This window comes from Palaemon carinicauda, chromosome 39 (assembly GCF_036898095.1).
Source record: "Palaemon carinicauda isolate YSFRI2023 chromosome 39, ASM3689809v2, whole genome shotgun sequence".
Taxonomy (NCBI): domain Eukaryota; kingdom Metazoa; phylum Arthropoda; class Malacostraca; order Decapoda; family Palaemonidae; genus Palaemon; species Palaemon carinicauda.
Genome location: NC_090763.1, coordinates 27,338,756 through 27,353,703, shown reverse-complemented (window position 1 = coordinate 27,353,703; position 14,948 = coordinate 27,338,756). Strand labels below are relative to the sequence as shown.

The following is a 14,948-nucleotide window of genomic DNA, read 5'->3' as shown; positions in this document are numbered from 1 at the left end:
CTTCCTCTCGTGTTTTTTTAAAGTTTTTAGAGTTATATATAAAAGATCTAATTTAATGTTGTTACTATTCTTAAAATATTTGTTTATTACATCTCGTAGTTTATTTCCTTGTTCTTTCCTAACTGGGCTATTTTCCCTGTTGGAGCCCTTGGGCTTATAGCATCTTGCTTTTCCAACTAGGGTTATAGCTTAGTTTGTAATAATAATAATAATAATAATAATAATAATAATAATAATAATAATAATATACTAATGATATAATAATATAATGTAATATGATAATAAAATATAATAATAATAATAATAATAATAATAATAATAATGATAATAATTAATAATAATAATTAATAATAATAATGATGATAATAATAATGATAATAATATAAGAAGAATATAATATAATAATAATATAATAAGAAGAATATAATATAATAATAATATAATAATGATAATATAATGATAATAATAATAATAATGCTGATGATGATGAAAAGATTGCATGCTTGTGGTTTGTAGGATGGTGATTGTGTGTTTGTATAAAGTATTGCACCTTTTTTTGGTGGGGGTGAAACGTGGAAGAGATTACTGTTTTTCATTCACCGACATTATAACATTTTGGTGAAGATCATTTGATGAATTACTGCCTGTACTTTTAAAAGATTGTTTATTTCACCAGGTCTAATGTTGGTGTTCATGTGCTAAATCTAGAGAGTAAGTTTCTAAGTTACTATTTATAAGTGCACTGAACCAGGTGTCAGTGTGATAGGTGCAGTAATTATCCATCAGGTTTCATTATACCTGAAGGAGATCTTATGAAATTGATGCTGGTGGTATGCATAGATTAGGTTTTTTATTATAAGTTATGTAAGTAGATAATAAGCTGGCATAACCATAATGCACAGTAGTATTTTGAGATTTGCTTGCATTACTCCTTTTTCTCCATATGCAATACCAGAAGACATGACTCAAGTGTCCTTGCAGCATCCTTTTGGCCTGAAGCTGCACTCACTGTTTAGCTTTTACTATACCTCGGTTCCTTTCCTTTTCTTCCATCTTTATGTCCAACCTCTTGACTTTTAATTCATCGTGTAACTGCAGGATTTTTTCAAAGCAGTGGCCCTAACACTGTGCCTTATGGTGCAAATTCCTAAATCTGATCTGAAATCCATGAAAATCATTCTAAAATTGTGAAATTACTGAGTATCCAATCAATAATTTATGCCATTACTGTATAGTTTATCTGAGCTTCCTTATAATACATTCCATGATCCAAATGTATAAAAGTCCAATTTTTGAAAATATAAATGACATGGATTAAATCATTTTAATCTCTTTCATAGTTATAAAGCCATAGACAATAAAGAATACAATTGTAATGCTTTGATGTCAAATAATTGTGAAGGGATGATCCAGTGAAAATACATTCAAAGGCGTGTACTGTACCGTGATACTGGTGCATTATTAGGGATTTTTTTCCTGATTTATGAGTTTTGAAATGAAAAAAAAATCAGATTTCATTATATACTGGATAAGAAATTTGCTAATTAAAATTTCACTTATTAATTTTAATTATTCTTTCAACAGCAATCTGACTTGTCTCTACAATTTATATTCTTTGACGGTGAAGAAGCTTTTCGGTCTTGGTCAAAAACAGATTCTTTGTATGGTGCCCGGAACCTGGCCGCAAAATTACAGAACCAGCTGTATCCTGAAGTCAATACAGATGGCACTAATCATCTTCACAGAATGGTTAATATTTTTTAGGTTTAATTACGTTTTCATCCTTTCGTAGATTGTTTCTGATAGTTATATAAAAAATATAGTTCTTAAACTTTTATAAATATGGCAAATCTTAAATTTATCAGATGATTTTTCAAGCATGAAAAATTGCTGATAAAGTAAATATTGCTTCTTATTTGTAAAGTGATGACAAAATGTTATAAGTCATTTGTATGTGTGGTTTGAGTATATTAATTTTTGCTTTGTCCTTAAATCTCTAATGTTTTTGCAGGACCTTTTTGTTCTTTTGGATCTTCTGGGAACTGAAGATGTCCAATTCTTCAATTACTTTAAAAATACCGACCGTTGGTATGCCCGCATGGTGTCTTATGAACGACGATTAAATGACCTGGGACTGCTTAACAAGAGGCAGCTGATGTTTAAGCAAAGGTCAATGCTAAATCCAGGAATTGAGGATGATCATATTCCATTTCTACAGAGAGGTAATATTTCATAAGAGGTTCTCAAATAAGCATTGAAAGCTAGTTATTGCAACCTTAGTGCTGTATTAGAGTATTACTCTTAGTGTTTCTTTCTTTCAGTTACATAGGATTATCCTACACATGAGAGAATACCGAAATATTTTAATAATACAAGTATTCAGTGATTACAAAGTCCTCTTGATTTCGGTACACTTTTACACTACATCTTAGCCTAGAAGCCATCAACTTATCAAATAGCTTTCTTCATGACAGTTATTCAGCCAGTCAATCAATATACTTTAATTTTGTCTATTCTTTATTTTCACTTGAGTCATGACTGATCTTTTGAGTTTAGGTCCAACGTAATGCTAAGCACCTAACTAATTCTTTAACAGAATGGTTTTAATACTGATAATGAGATAATGAAAAAGAATTATGGATTTTTCTGATTTATTGTATTAATCCAATTGCAATAGTTTGATTTGGCTCAAGGTTTTCTAATAATGTATGGTAATACTAAATCTGTATTCAAGCATGAAAATTCAAATCGGTATACATGCATTGTATTGGTCTATGAGCAAAATTTTCCTTCTGTATTCATGGTTTTTTTGTGGAAAAGTGTTAATGAGACTAGCAAGAAACCAGCCAAGCGATGCTCACAAGCCTCAAAGTCAGTGTTCGTGTGATTTTAACCCCGTTTGTTCCGTAACCGAAATACAAACCACGCTATTTACATGGGGGGTATTACTTTCGGCGTAGCTGAAATGATGAGCCATTAGATTTTTAACGAGGGTTTACTACCCCCTCGCTAGTTAGCGAGGGGGTAGGGGAGGGGTAGCTAGCTACCCCTCCCCCCTCACACACCGGTGAACTGATTCACTTCACTTTTGGCTCGGGTGACGGTCAGACCTGTCTACCTCACCCTCGCATTTTGACAGCCTTAACCTTTTTTGCTTTTTCTTTCAGAGTGTGTTCGGAAGTTGGCCTCTACCTCTATCATGCGGAAGTGCCCTGGCTTACCCGACCGCCCTTGTGGGACTTCTATGTCGGCGGTCGAGATGGACCCTCACACCTTGTGTCCGTACTGCAGAGGTCAACGGTGTGATAGAGACAAAGTTTGCAGTGAGTGCAGGGAGTGGTCTACCTCCCAGTGGGAGAGGTTTTCCCGGCGGCGGAAGAAGTCTAAGCGGGATCTTTCTCCTTCAAGGGTTGCCTCTAAGAAGGAAAGTTCCAAGGACTCTTCTTCCGCTGCCCGAACTTCCTCAGAAGCTCCCACTCGATCGGTCTCTCGTGAGAGGCCGGCGAGTGGTAGCGTAGGCCATTCTTTTGTTGACCAACCTCGGGGTTCGGGAGAGGGAGTTGCCTCCCATAGCGAGGCAGCTCCTCCTCCTCCTCCGGGGGAGGATATTAATAACTCTGTATCTAATGATGATTTATTGCAGCTTTGGGCTTTCTTGGGGCTCAAGGGTTCGCCCTCCAGGGAAGCCCTGTTTGACTTGATCCAGTTGGGAGCAGCTGTCAAGCAGTCGCCGGTGATAGCGGAGGTAGATCCTCTGTCTATCGTCGACGTTGTTGTGGCAGAGGCTTCCGACGGGTCGGGTCAAACCCCTGCCTTGGTTGCTGATGTAGCTGAAGGCTCAGTTCCCCCTCCGAACATCCTTCGAGGGAGGAGCTGAGTCCAACGGTCTCCTGCGGGTGATTCTCCCCCTCGGGGGAGTTCACTGACAGACTCCTCTTCGGAGGACCGACGATGGTGTGCCTGCTCCTAGAGGTCGTCTTCGCCGCAAGGCTCGCCCTCCTCTCCGCCGTAGAGGCCTTCCTTCTCCTTACAAGGGAGTTAGGAGGCGCCTCTTCGGTTCTTTGCCCTCGACGTCCCCCGCAGAGTTTCCTCCTCGACGTGAGTTGACCGTTGCAGCTGCATTTCTGGACCTCTCTGCAGATCGTTCGTGATCTCCAACGCCTGCCAGACCTGTGGACCTTCCTTCTCCGTTCCTGGAAGCTGACGCGCTGTGGGCGCCCACGCACCCCGTTTTCCAACGGCCTCCGGTCCCTTCGGGGCAGAAGGACTTGTCTCACAATGTGAGCAAGTCTCTTCAGCCCCAGGTTTCACCTACGCGCAAGCGCTCTCCTGCTGTTGCTGAGGAACTTCCTGCACGCCAGCAATCTCCTGCAGCAGAGGCAGAGTCATCTCGTCAGCGCTCTCCTGCTCGTCACCGTGCTCCTGTTCGCCAGCGCTCTCCTGCTCGCAAGCGCTCGCCTACGCGCCAACATTCTCCTGTGCACCACCGATCTCCTACTCGCCAGCGCACATCTGCGCGCCCTGTTCCTGTCACGCGCCAGGCGCGCCCACGATCTCCAGCTCGCCAGCGATGTTCTCCTGCGCGTTAGCGCGCACGTGCGGGCCTCGTTCACCCGCTCGCCCACGATCCCCGGATCTGGGCACAGGCAAGACGACTCTTCCTTCTCCTTCTCGCCCTGCGCGCCCTCAGAGCTCGCCCACGCGTCAGCCCTCGCCTGCGCGCCATCGTGCGCACTCGCCTTCACGCCCTTCCAGAGCTGGACGAGACACTACACGCCCACGCGCTCACGGAAAGTCTCCTGCACGTGCCTACGAGCAGGCCCCGGTACGCTCCTCTACTCCTGCTGGCCCTGCGCCCCAGCCGCCTGCTCCAGACCGCGCGCCTGCGCGCCAGCGATCTCCTGTGCGCCCGCGTGATCTGTCGCCTGCGCGCAAACATTCTTCAGCGCGCCCGCTCGCACACGATCCTGCTCGCCGAAGGTCTCCTACGCGCCCACGCGCACCCTCGCTCGCGCGCCCACGCGCCCCCTCGCCCGCGTGCCCACACGCCCCCTCGCCCGTGCGCCCACGCGCTCCCGCGCCTTCATCTCCGCGTAAACCTGCGATTTGTCCATCGCGCGACCCCAAGCGCGATTCCCAACGGGTTTCACAGCGCGAGCAGCCGAGCGAGTCTCCAGGAGCGCTCACAACCAGGTCATCATCTTCATGATCCCCCCCCCCCCCCGCAAGCACAGGACAGCGCGCTCGCAGGAGGAGGGGAAGTCTTCAGAGAGGTCTAGGCACCATTCTTCTTCTTCTTCCTTTCAGGCAGGCCCTATGATGTCTACTCCAAAGGATCGCCCGATCCCCTTCCCTCCAGTGGGAGTCTCTGACACTGCGTCTGTCAGTCGTCAGCCTTGGTTTGGGTCCCTTATCAGAGCTGTCGTCCAGGCTGTTAAGCCTGCCTTCACTGATTTGGGTCTCAAACCAGCATCCCCACTGAAGAGGAAGAGAGGAGTAGAGTGCGTGGTGACTTCTCCTAGGGTCAAACTGGCCCCCAAGAAGTCTGTAAGGAAGGCTCCTTCCCCCCCTCAGACATTCTCTCCTTCTGTGGACGAAGCTTTTCCGTCCTCGGGAATCTACCGAGGTGAGACCTTCTCCCACCGCACCAATGGGAGACACCCCACCACGAGTAGGAGAATCGTCGCGTACTGGGGCGGAGAAGAGCCCTCAGACTTCTTTGCTGGAGTCCTGCATCCCTCCTAGGGAACCGAAGGACTCGAAGACCGTCCTGAAGTCGTCTTCAAGGATTCAACCAGAGCCAGCGAGACCCCAGGAGAACGTCCACGTGTCCCCCCAAGTAGAGCAGTTGGGGATAGGAGACTTTGCTGCCAATTCACCAGGAGGAGAGCAGCATGATTCAGAGCATGCCTTCTGGCAGGTCCTGACTTTGATGAGGCATCTTAACAAGTTCAAGGACCCCGAGACTGCCCCTCTGAAGGCAAGGATACGGTCCTGGACCAAGTCTATGGCACTCAAAAACCCTCTAAGGCCAGTGCGGCTCTGCCTTGGTCCCAAGGAGTGAAGAGTGCCAGAGATAAGGTCGGGGCCAGCTTGCGGAACTCGCTTCCTCCAGCCGTTCCTCTGCTGGTAACAAGCTCCTCCCACCTCCTCGTGTTCAACAGAGGCGGTACTTTGAGATCATGGAGGAGCCTTGTTTAGCTCTTCCTCTTCACCACTCCGTGGAAGAGCTTACCAGGGGAGTCTCTCTTGAGAAACTCTCCAACTGGCAGGTGACATTCTCAGCAACAGAGATCCTGACTCAGGAGAAGGTTGCAAAGTGTGCCATGCTGGCCACTTCGTGGCTGGATGTCTGGCTAGGGTCTCTGGGCATCCTGCTGCGTTCCGAGGATCTTTCCAAGGAAAGCACCAGGAAGGCCCTGGAGACCTTCCTCCTCTCGGGCACACGTACCATCGAGTTTCTGGCCCACCAAGTTTCGAACTTGTGGGCAAACTTGATCTTGAAACGACGTGATGCGGTGACCGAGAGGTTCCACGCGAAGGTCCCAGCCATGGATGTTTGCAAGCTCAGACACTCTTCCATCCTAGGAAAGAGCCTGTTTGAGCCCAAGGATGTGGAACAGGCAGCTGAGAGGTGGAGGAAATCGAACCATGATTCTCTCCTCCAAAGGGCTCTTACATCTATGCTCTACAAACCTCCAGCACCCCAACAACCTCACCAGTCCAAGTTGACGAAACTGGCGCCGGCAGCAAAGACGAAGGTGTCCAAACAGCAGCCCTTTCCTGTGAAAGACAAGAAGGGCGGAAAGTCCACCAGGGGAGGCAAGAATCCTAGAGGGAGCGGCTGAGGCTGCAAACGCTAGGATTGGCAATCCCCCTGCATGTCCACCAGTGGGGGATGCCTACAAAGTTGCGCATTCAGGTGGCAGCAACTCGGGGCCGATTCCTGGACGATCTCCGTGATCAGTCAGGGATATCGCGTTTCGTTCACGACATCTCTTCCTCCCCTGACAGCGAATCCAGTGTCGTTGAGCTCCTATGCCATGGGATCGGTAAAGGGGCTAGCACTTCGGGCAGAAGTCGAGACTATGCTCAAGAAGGATGCTCTCCAGGAGGTCGTCGACGGCTCCCCAGGCTTCTTCAGTCGACTCTTTCTTGTAAAGAAGGCGTCTGGAGGCTGGAGACCCGTCATCGACCTCTCAGCCCTGAACAAATTTGTCAAACAAACTCCGTTCAGCATGGAGACAGCAGACACTGTCACAGTGTGACCGCAAGACTTCATGTGTACACTGGATCTGAAGGACGCGTACTTCCAGATCCCAATCCATCCGTCTTCCAGGAAGTACTTGAGATTCAGCCTAGGCAACAAGATCTACCAGTTCAAGGTGCTGTGTTTCGGTCTCTCCACAGCACCGCAGGTTTTCACCAGTGTTCACCCTGATATCTTCGTGGGCACACAGGATCGGCATCCGTCTCCTCCGTTATCTGGACAACTGGCTGATCCTGGCAGACTCGAAGTCGACCCTTCTTCGACACCGAGACAAGCTTCTGGGACTTTGCCAAGATCTAGGGATCATGGTAAATCTCGAGAAGTCTTCTCTGCTTCCATCTCAACGACTGGTATATCTAGGCATGATATTGGACACCAATCTCCACAAAGCCTTTCCATCAGACGACAGGATAGCAAGGCTGAGGAGGGTCGCAGATCCTTTCCTCAGACGAGAAGAGCTTCCAGCACAATCGTGGTTACGTCTCCTAGGTCACCTTTCCTCCTTAGCCCGTCTGGTTCCAAACGGCCGCCTCAGGATGAGATCCCTGCAATGGCGACTCAAGTCCCGGTGGAATCAAGGCCACGATTCCCCGGACATCCTGGTCCCTATGGGTCCTGCGGAACGGACGGACCTTCAGTGGTGGGTGACGGACGAAAACCTTCGAAAGGGAGTGGATCTTCTCGTCCTCCCCCGGGATTTGATGCTATTCTCGGACGCCTCAAAAGAAGGGTGGGGGGCCCACGTTCTGAACCACAGGATCTCAGGCCTATGGTCAGAATCAGAAAAGTACCTCCACATAAATCTGCTAGAAATGGAGGCCGTATATCTGGCACTTCAACAGTTCCAACGGATCCTGGCGGGTCACTCCGTGGTGGTGATGAGCGACAACACCATGGTGGTGGCTTACATCAACAAGCAGGGAGGTACCAGCTATCTCATCTTGCAGTAGAGGTACTGAGATGGACCGAAGTCCACTCGATTCCACTATCGGCTTGCTTCATTCCGGGCAAGAGGAATGTGCTCGCCGACAGTCTGAGCAGAGCATCGCAGATAGTGAGTACCGAGTGGTCTTTGGATCCTCTAGTATCCAGCAAAGTCCTGACTTTGTGGGGTTCCCCGACGGTGGACCTGTTCGCGACAGCCTTGAACTTCAAGCTTCCGCTGTACTGTTCCCCAGTCCCGGACCCCAAGGCACTCTGGCAAGATGCCTTCCAACAACGGTGGGACAACATCGACGTTTACGCCTTCTGTCTGATGAGAAGGGTGCTCAACAAGACCAGACTATCGGTCAACCTGTCAATGACCCTAATAGCTCCGCTATGGCATCATGCAGAGTGGTTCCAGGACCTTCTGCAGCTCCTGATGGAACTCCCGAGAGAGCTTCCTCCACGACACGAGCTACTCAAGCAACCACACTGCAACATCTTCCACAAAGCCGTAGCATCGCTTCGGCTTCACGCCTGGAGACTATCCAGCATCTCCTCACAGAGAAAGGCTTTTCGCAACAAGTTGCAGAGAGGATGTCTTGACACCTGCGAAAGTCATCTGCAGGGGTCTACCAGGCGAAGTGGAGAGTCTTCTGTGGTTGGTGTCGTGGAAGGGGTATCTCTCCCCTCGATGCCACTATTCCAGCAATAGCGGAGTTTCTTGTGTATTTGCGGGAAGAAATGCGCCTTTCGGTCTCGGCGGTGAAAGTCTATCGCTCAGCCTTAAGCCTGGCCTTCAGGCTAAAAGGAATGGACATTTCCTCCTCGCTGGAACTTTCCCTACTTATACGAAGCTACGAGCTTACCTGCCCTCAGTCGGAAGTGAGACCTCCTCCATGGAATGTGGTCTCTTAAGAGACCTCCGTTCGAACCATTATGCCAGGCTTCTGATCGTCACCTGACTTGGAAGACGGTGTTCCTGCTCGCTTTGGCCTCGGCCAAGCGAGTCAGTGAACTTCATGGTCTCTCGTACGACGTCGCCCATTCAAGGGGATGGGGGGAGGTAACGTTCGGGTTCGTCCCTGAGTTTGTTGCTAAGACTCAGAATCCTGGAGTTCCGGACCCACGGTTCGACTTCTTCAGGATTTCGAATCTCCTTTCTGTAACAGATGACCTAGACCATCTCCTACTGTGCCCAGTAAGGAGTCTGAGGCTCTATCTTAAGAGAACAGCTGCAGTTCGTCCTCGAGTGCAAGCCCTGTTTGTGAGCACAGGAAGGACGAAGAGGAGGGTCACTAAGAACACCATCTCAGCCTGGATTCGCAGGGTCATCCACCATTCCCTGAATCCTGACCCTCCTCCATCATGTCGCCCGAGAGCACACGATGTCAGAGGCATCGCTTCGCCCCTGGCATTCAAGAGAAACTTCTCAGTGACGCAGGTTCTACAAGCTGGGGTCTGGAAGTCTCAAATGACCTTCACAGCCCACTACCTGCAGGACGTGACCCACAGGAGGCTCGATACGTTCTCTATCGGCCCTGTGGTGGCTGCACAACAGCTGGTCTAACCTCAGGCTCGTTAATGGACAAGTAGCAGAAGGTTGAGGGCATTGTTACCCGGTTTTAGTCTGCATGAAAGAAAAAGTATATCTGGCCCTTACTCTTTTCTTCATCCTCCCCTCTCTTGGGGAAAGCAGCATCCTGAGTTCTTTGCACAGCTGACCTCAAACCACTGCAGGTAAACCATGCTTCCTGTGTTCATAGTATTGATATAATACTGTCGCATCCCCCATACCCTGCCGAGGTGGTATTGGGAACGTCCTAGCCCAGATTTCCATCTATAGGACTTCAGGTCAACTTCCTAGGACAAGTCACACTTCTTTCCTTCACACACTCGCTTATGTAGGCCGCACGTTCCTTGTGGAGCAAGGAACTTGCGAGGTGCAGGGACTCCTTATCTCGAGTGCTACACACTCGGATCCTGAGTCCCCAGGCAAAGCCAAAGCCAGTAAGGCTGGGACTTACCACCCTACCTAAGGGTTAAGTCACCCCATGTAAATAGCGTGGTTTGTATTTCGGTTACGGAACAAATGACAAATTCGGAGATAATTTGTATTTTTCCTAACCATACAAACCTTAGCTATTTACACATACTTGCCCGCCAGCCCTGTCCCCCGTGAAGTCTTACCTCTAAGCGAAGTGAATCAGTTCACCGGTGTGTGAGGGGGGAGGGGTAGCTAGCTACCCCTCCCCTACCTCCTCGCTAGTAGTAAACCCTCGTTAAAAATCTAATGGCTCGTCATTTCAGCTACGCCAAAAGTAATACCCCCCATGTAAATAGGTAAGGTTTGTATGGTTAGGAAAAATACAAATTATCTCCGAATTTGTCATTTTCATGCTATTTTGAAGAAAAGCCAGAAGTTGTCTCTAGATAGGTTCTTTGTGAAATTTTAATGTAAGAATAAAAAAAAAAATATGACCAAATGTGTCCATAAAGCATAAATTAAGTGCTTCTGTTAGTGATAGTGAATGCTATTCAAGAGAGAGAACTCCCAATATTTTACTCAAAAGTTCTCATGGAGGGAGATTCTCCTCTCTGATCTCTGGCATGCCAGCCACGACTCTCGTCAAATATGAAGTGTGGGTTATTTTTGTCAATATTTCTATTTTTAATTGTGAATTATTAATTTCTGATTTTAGGGGTTATAATTTCTGCTTTTAATAACAAAAAAGGAGTGTATTTATGAAAGTGTGGAATGCATCAAGTGAATTCCTTTTATGTATTTAAGGGAAATATTGTTTTAGTATAAGAATTCTGGGTTACAAGCTTGCTCCTGGAACAGATAAAACTTTTATACCGAGGCACCACTGTACTGTACCTGGGGATTTATTACATAATAGTACTTTCCAGAGCAATTGCTTTAATTTATTTAGGCTCAAGTTATAAATACAGTACCATGTACAGTATAGCATACTTGATATATATACTGGAGTTGGAAAAAGAAAATTCTTGTGAATTAAAATAATTTTTTCTTCCAGGTGTGCCAGTTGTGCATTTAATTCCAGTGCCTTTCCCCAGAGTGTGGCATGAGGATTCAGATAATGCAACGGCTTTGAACTATGAAACAATCCAGAATTTGAATATCATCATGCGAGCATTTGTCGCCGATTATCTTCATTTAGCCCTATAGGAAATTGCCCAGAACACAGCCTTCCATGATGATCTGTAATTAGATTTTCATAAAATGTACTTATCCTTTTATGATTTTTCTCTTCTGTAGAATGTCTTCTTAGTTGGGTATCGTTAACAGACTACAGTTACCTTTTTGTAGGTATTGTGTAAGTTCAGATTGATTAGATCTCCAGACGGTATTTTCTGTAGACGTTATTATAAAATATTAAATGAAATGTGGTTGGCTCAATTATTTTCCTTGCAGATATACTTTTTTCTTCATGTTTAACTCAAAATGTTAAGCAAAATGAATTTATAAAGGGATACTGTCTTTAAATCAAAGCCATATTAAAGTCTGCTATAGTAAATGATCATCTGAAGCTGTGTTCTGGCTGTATTTTCATGACTTAATTTTTCAAGGTCCATTGGCTGTAATAAGGAAACTAATGATTAACCTATTATGATAAGGATTAATAGATCTTATACATCAGTAATTGTATTTCGTTCTACAAAGTTGACAGTAAAGTATTCTTCCATGTGCTGCAATTGGCCTTTTCTTAAGTATGGCAAAGGAATATCTGATGTCTTTGAAGCCTTGGAATTATTTTTTGTTACATTTGAGCCACATACAGGTATTGATGAAATAGCACCGTAAGTTAGTTTTGGGCTGGTAGTGGGTCTTAGTTTATTTTTGTTAGTCTGTTATTTTTTATTTCTTAAATACAAGTATTGCATGCTGCTTTGTCTAGTGATGAGGTGCTAATGATTTATGTAGTTAATGTGTTACAAATGTTAATTTTACTTAATACTATGGTTGTGAAAATAGTCCTTTGAATTCAAGCATGAAACTGATAAAACTTATGAAAAATGTGCAATATGTTATGTGAAGTATGATTATTTTTATGAAAGTTTAATTTTAGGGTTGAAATTTATTTACTATTGTCTGTTTTCATTTGATTTGTGTTTAGACATTACTATTAGTGTGTACAATGATACCAGTATTTTTCAAGATAATCCAATACCAATATTTTAATTATCATTTTAAAGGTAGAGTTGATGTGATACCATTACTTTATAACTCTGTCTTGTATTATTTCTTTAGGTTTACTTGCTGAAATTTTAAAATAATAATTCAAGTAATTCTAAGAAATATTCGGTGATAATAATATACAACACTAGTAAATTATGTACTTTGTGAAGTTTATTAAAGGGTTATCGGCTGTTGACAATAACTGCAATTGGTACTTTTCAGTTATATTGTTTTTACACAGAATTTAATACTTTACAGCTAACTGCAAGTGTCAAACAGTTTTGATGATGTCCTAATTATAATTTTCCACTCTAAATTATTTCTGATAGCCTTTTAATTTCTGTAAGGAAGTGTGTTTTGTACTACATTACAGATTTATCTTCATACTGCATTGTTGTTTTTATTTTTAAAATTTCTAATGAGAGAAAATCAGGTTATCTGCTTGCTAACCAGTGGAGAAATTGCTGGTTATCCATTTCTATATTATTTTTGTGGATTAATTTGCTGCTGCTAAAATTTTTTTATTGATAATGGTTTCTTTAAATTCTATAGATACAAATCTCTCTTTTGTACTTGACATCTAGTTTCTTCTTGATTTCCGAATTTATAAAAATATTAAAGAAATGTATTACTCTGGTACCAGGAGCAAGTAACTTCTCTATATGAATGATAAAACTTAAAAAAAAATATTATGTAGATTTTTCTAATTATTAATCAGTAATTCCATTAAAATGGAGGGAAATGACATTTCCACTCGACTTGAGAAAACAAAAACTTTAAACTCTTATCAGCATATACTTGGATTTTAATTTTCACAATATCTCTGACATAAGATCATACAAAATGTGCATTTAAAAAAAATTTCTTTACCTCTAGTGACATGATAGGATGTGGATGTGTTACCATTATGGCCTTTTGAATAAGTGAGGAAGGTTAGATGTTGAGTATAAGTAGGTGACAAATGAAGTAAATAAGCAATACAGAGTTGGTGAATATAACCAAGACTTGCATTACTGTGGTACATTTCACGAAGATATCACTCTTGTCTTCTCAGCCTTAGCTTCTGGGCTTTGACCCATATCACTGTATACTACATCTGTATAATGATATTATGCAATTAAGCAATGTCATGCATTCTCAACATACTAACTGTGAGCATTGTATTTTGATACAGATTTACATGCTCTTTTAAATATGCAAATAACTTGGCCAGAATATGCTATTTCTGTGAACCTCCTATTTTGTTCATATTACTGTAGGGTACGCCTCTCTCAAAGATGATTAAATTTCAACTTTTTCCCATAAACTGAAAATTTCCTGTTTTCTTTCCTTGTTATTACTATGCCCTTCAAGTGTAAATTGTGATTTCCTAGCAGGGTATGGCAATACTATTGCATAGATAGATCATATCCGTATTGTCTTTTAGTGCTACCATCGGTCACGTTAGAGTCGACAACTCCAGATTGTAATATTTTTTGTTTTTAAGTTCTATAGAAAGGTATTATCATTTATTGAATTTAAGGGATGTCTTCTTCTGGCTTCTTTATGTCTAGTGAAGGTTGTTCAACAAGGGATTTATTGCTGGCCGATAATGATCCTCATTCACTTTGTGTTACATGTCGGGTAAAAAAGTATGATTTGAATAACCATTACGAAGAATAATTCCCTCATGAAGGATCATCTTCAATTAGTAGCTGTTCACTCAAAAGATTCAAGTCATAAAAGGAAATAGTCTTTCTATTTGAGGAAAACCCAAAGAACACCAGGGTAGTAGATATTTGCGGAAGTGAGGTTGCCGATGCCGTTTTGGCCATTACCAAACTTGCAGGAATTGATAGTACTGTAGCGTTATAGGCTTCACAAAATAATCGGGCAAAGGGAGCAATCCTTGAATGACCTACCCTGATTTGAATCTTGGGTTAACTACTAAAGTAGTGCTTACTGGTTCTGGTGTACCAATCAGCCAGGGTTCTGTTAGTGTATACAATGCATTTTAAGAGAGTATAGTTGTTCCTCGAACCTCGCACTGTAAATTCACTTCAGGTCCTTCTATTGCAAAACCCTCACTGTTCTGAGATTTTGTCAGCCCTGAATAATGTGCCATATTGAATGGTTCCTGAAGAACTTGGTTTATTGTTATTAAATTCTCTAAAAGCTTCGGTTTAGACGGAGATGATGTTGCATCATGCTTCGAGTGGCAGTAGGTATCATTCTCTTGTAAGCTCGGCCACTAGTTCATCTCTAATTTTAGTATGGGCGCTTGTATCCCTGCCTAAACAAGTCCCTTGCCTGGCACAGGCACAACAGGAAGTAAGCAGATGGGAAAACTTGATAATTCCAGTTTGGAAGATCTTACATAACACGAATGCAAAAGTGAGGAGGGAGCAGAAAAGGAGATTGACTTGAGTGAGGTATTTCCATTTCAGTAATTTAGAAAGGTTATAGAAAGGTTATTGATAATTCCAGCTTAGAAGATCCTACGTAACATGAACATGACGGTGAGGAGGGAGCAGAAAAGGAGGCTGACTTGAATGAGGTATCTCCATTTCA

The 14,948-nt window shown here is 43.9% G+C and overlaps 1 protein-coding gene across 2 annotated transcripts in view; it reads left to right on the top strand.

Annotated features, from left to right (window-relative positions):
- The window catches only part of isoQC (iso Glutaminyl cyclase), a 65,269-nt gene extending 52,076 nt beyond the window's left edge, over positions 1 to 13,193 (top strand). The window contains exons 5-7 of one of the 2 annotated variants that reach the window (XM_068362745.1): positions 1,585 to 1,749; positions 2,012 to 2,222; positions 11,236 to 13,193. In XM_068362745.1, the coding sequence (XP_068218846.1) occupies positions 1,585 to 1,749; positions 2,012 to 2,222; positions 11,236 to 11,387 (528 nt within the window). In that variant the 3' untranslated portion in view covers positions 11,388 to 13,193. The remainder of the gene's footprint in view (positions 1 to 1,584; positions 1,750 to 2,011; positions 2,223 to 11,235) is intronic. The other variant, XM_068362746.1, reaches the window with a different exon arrangement.
- The last annotated feature ends 1,755 nt before the right edge of the window (positions 13,194 to 14,948 follow it).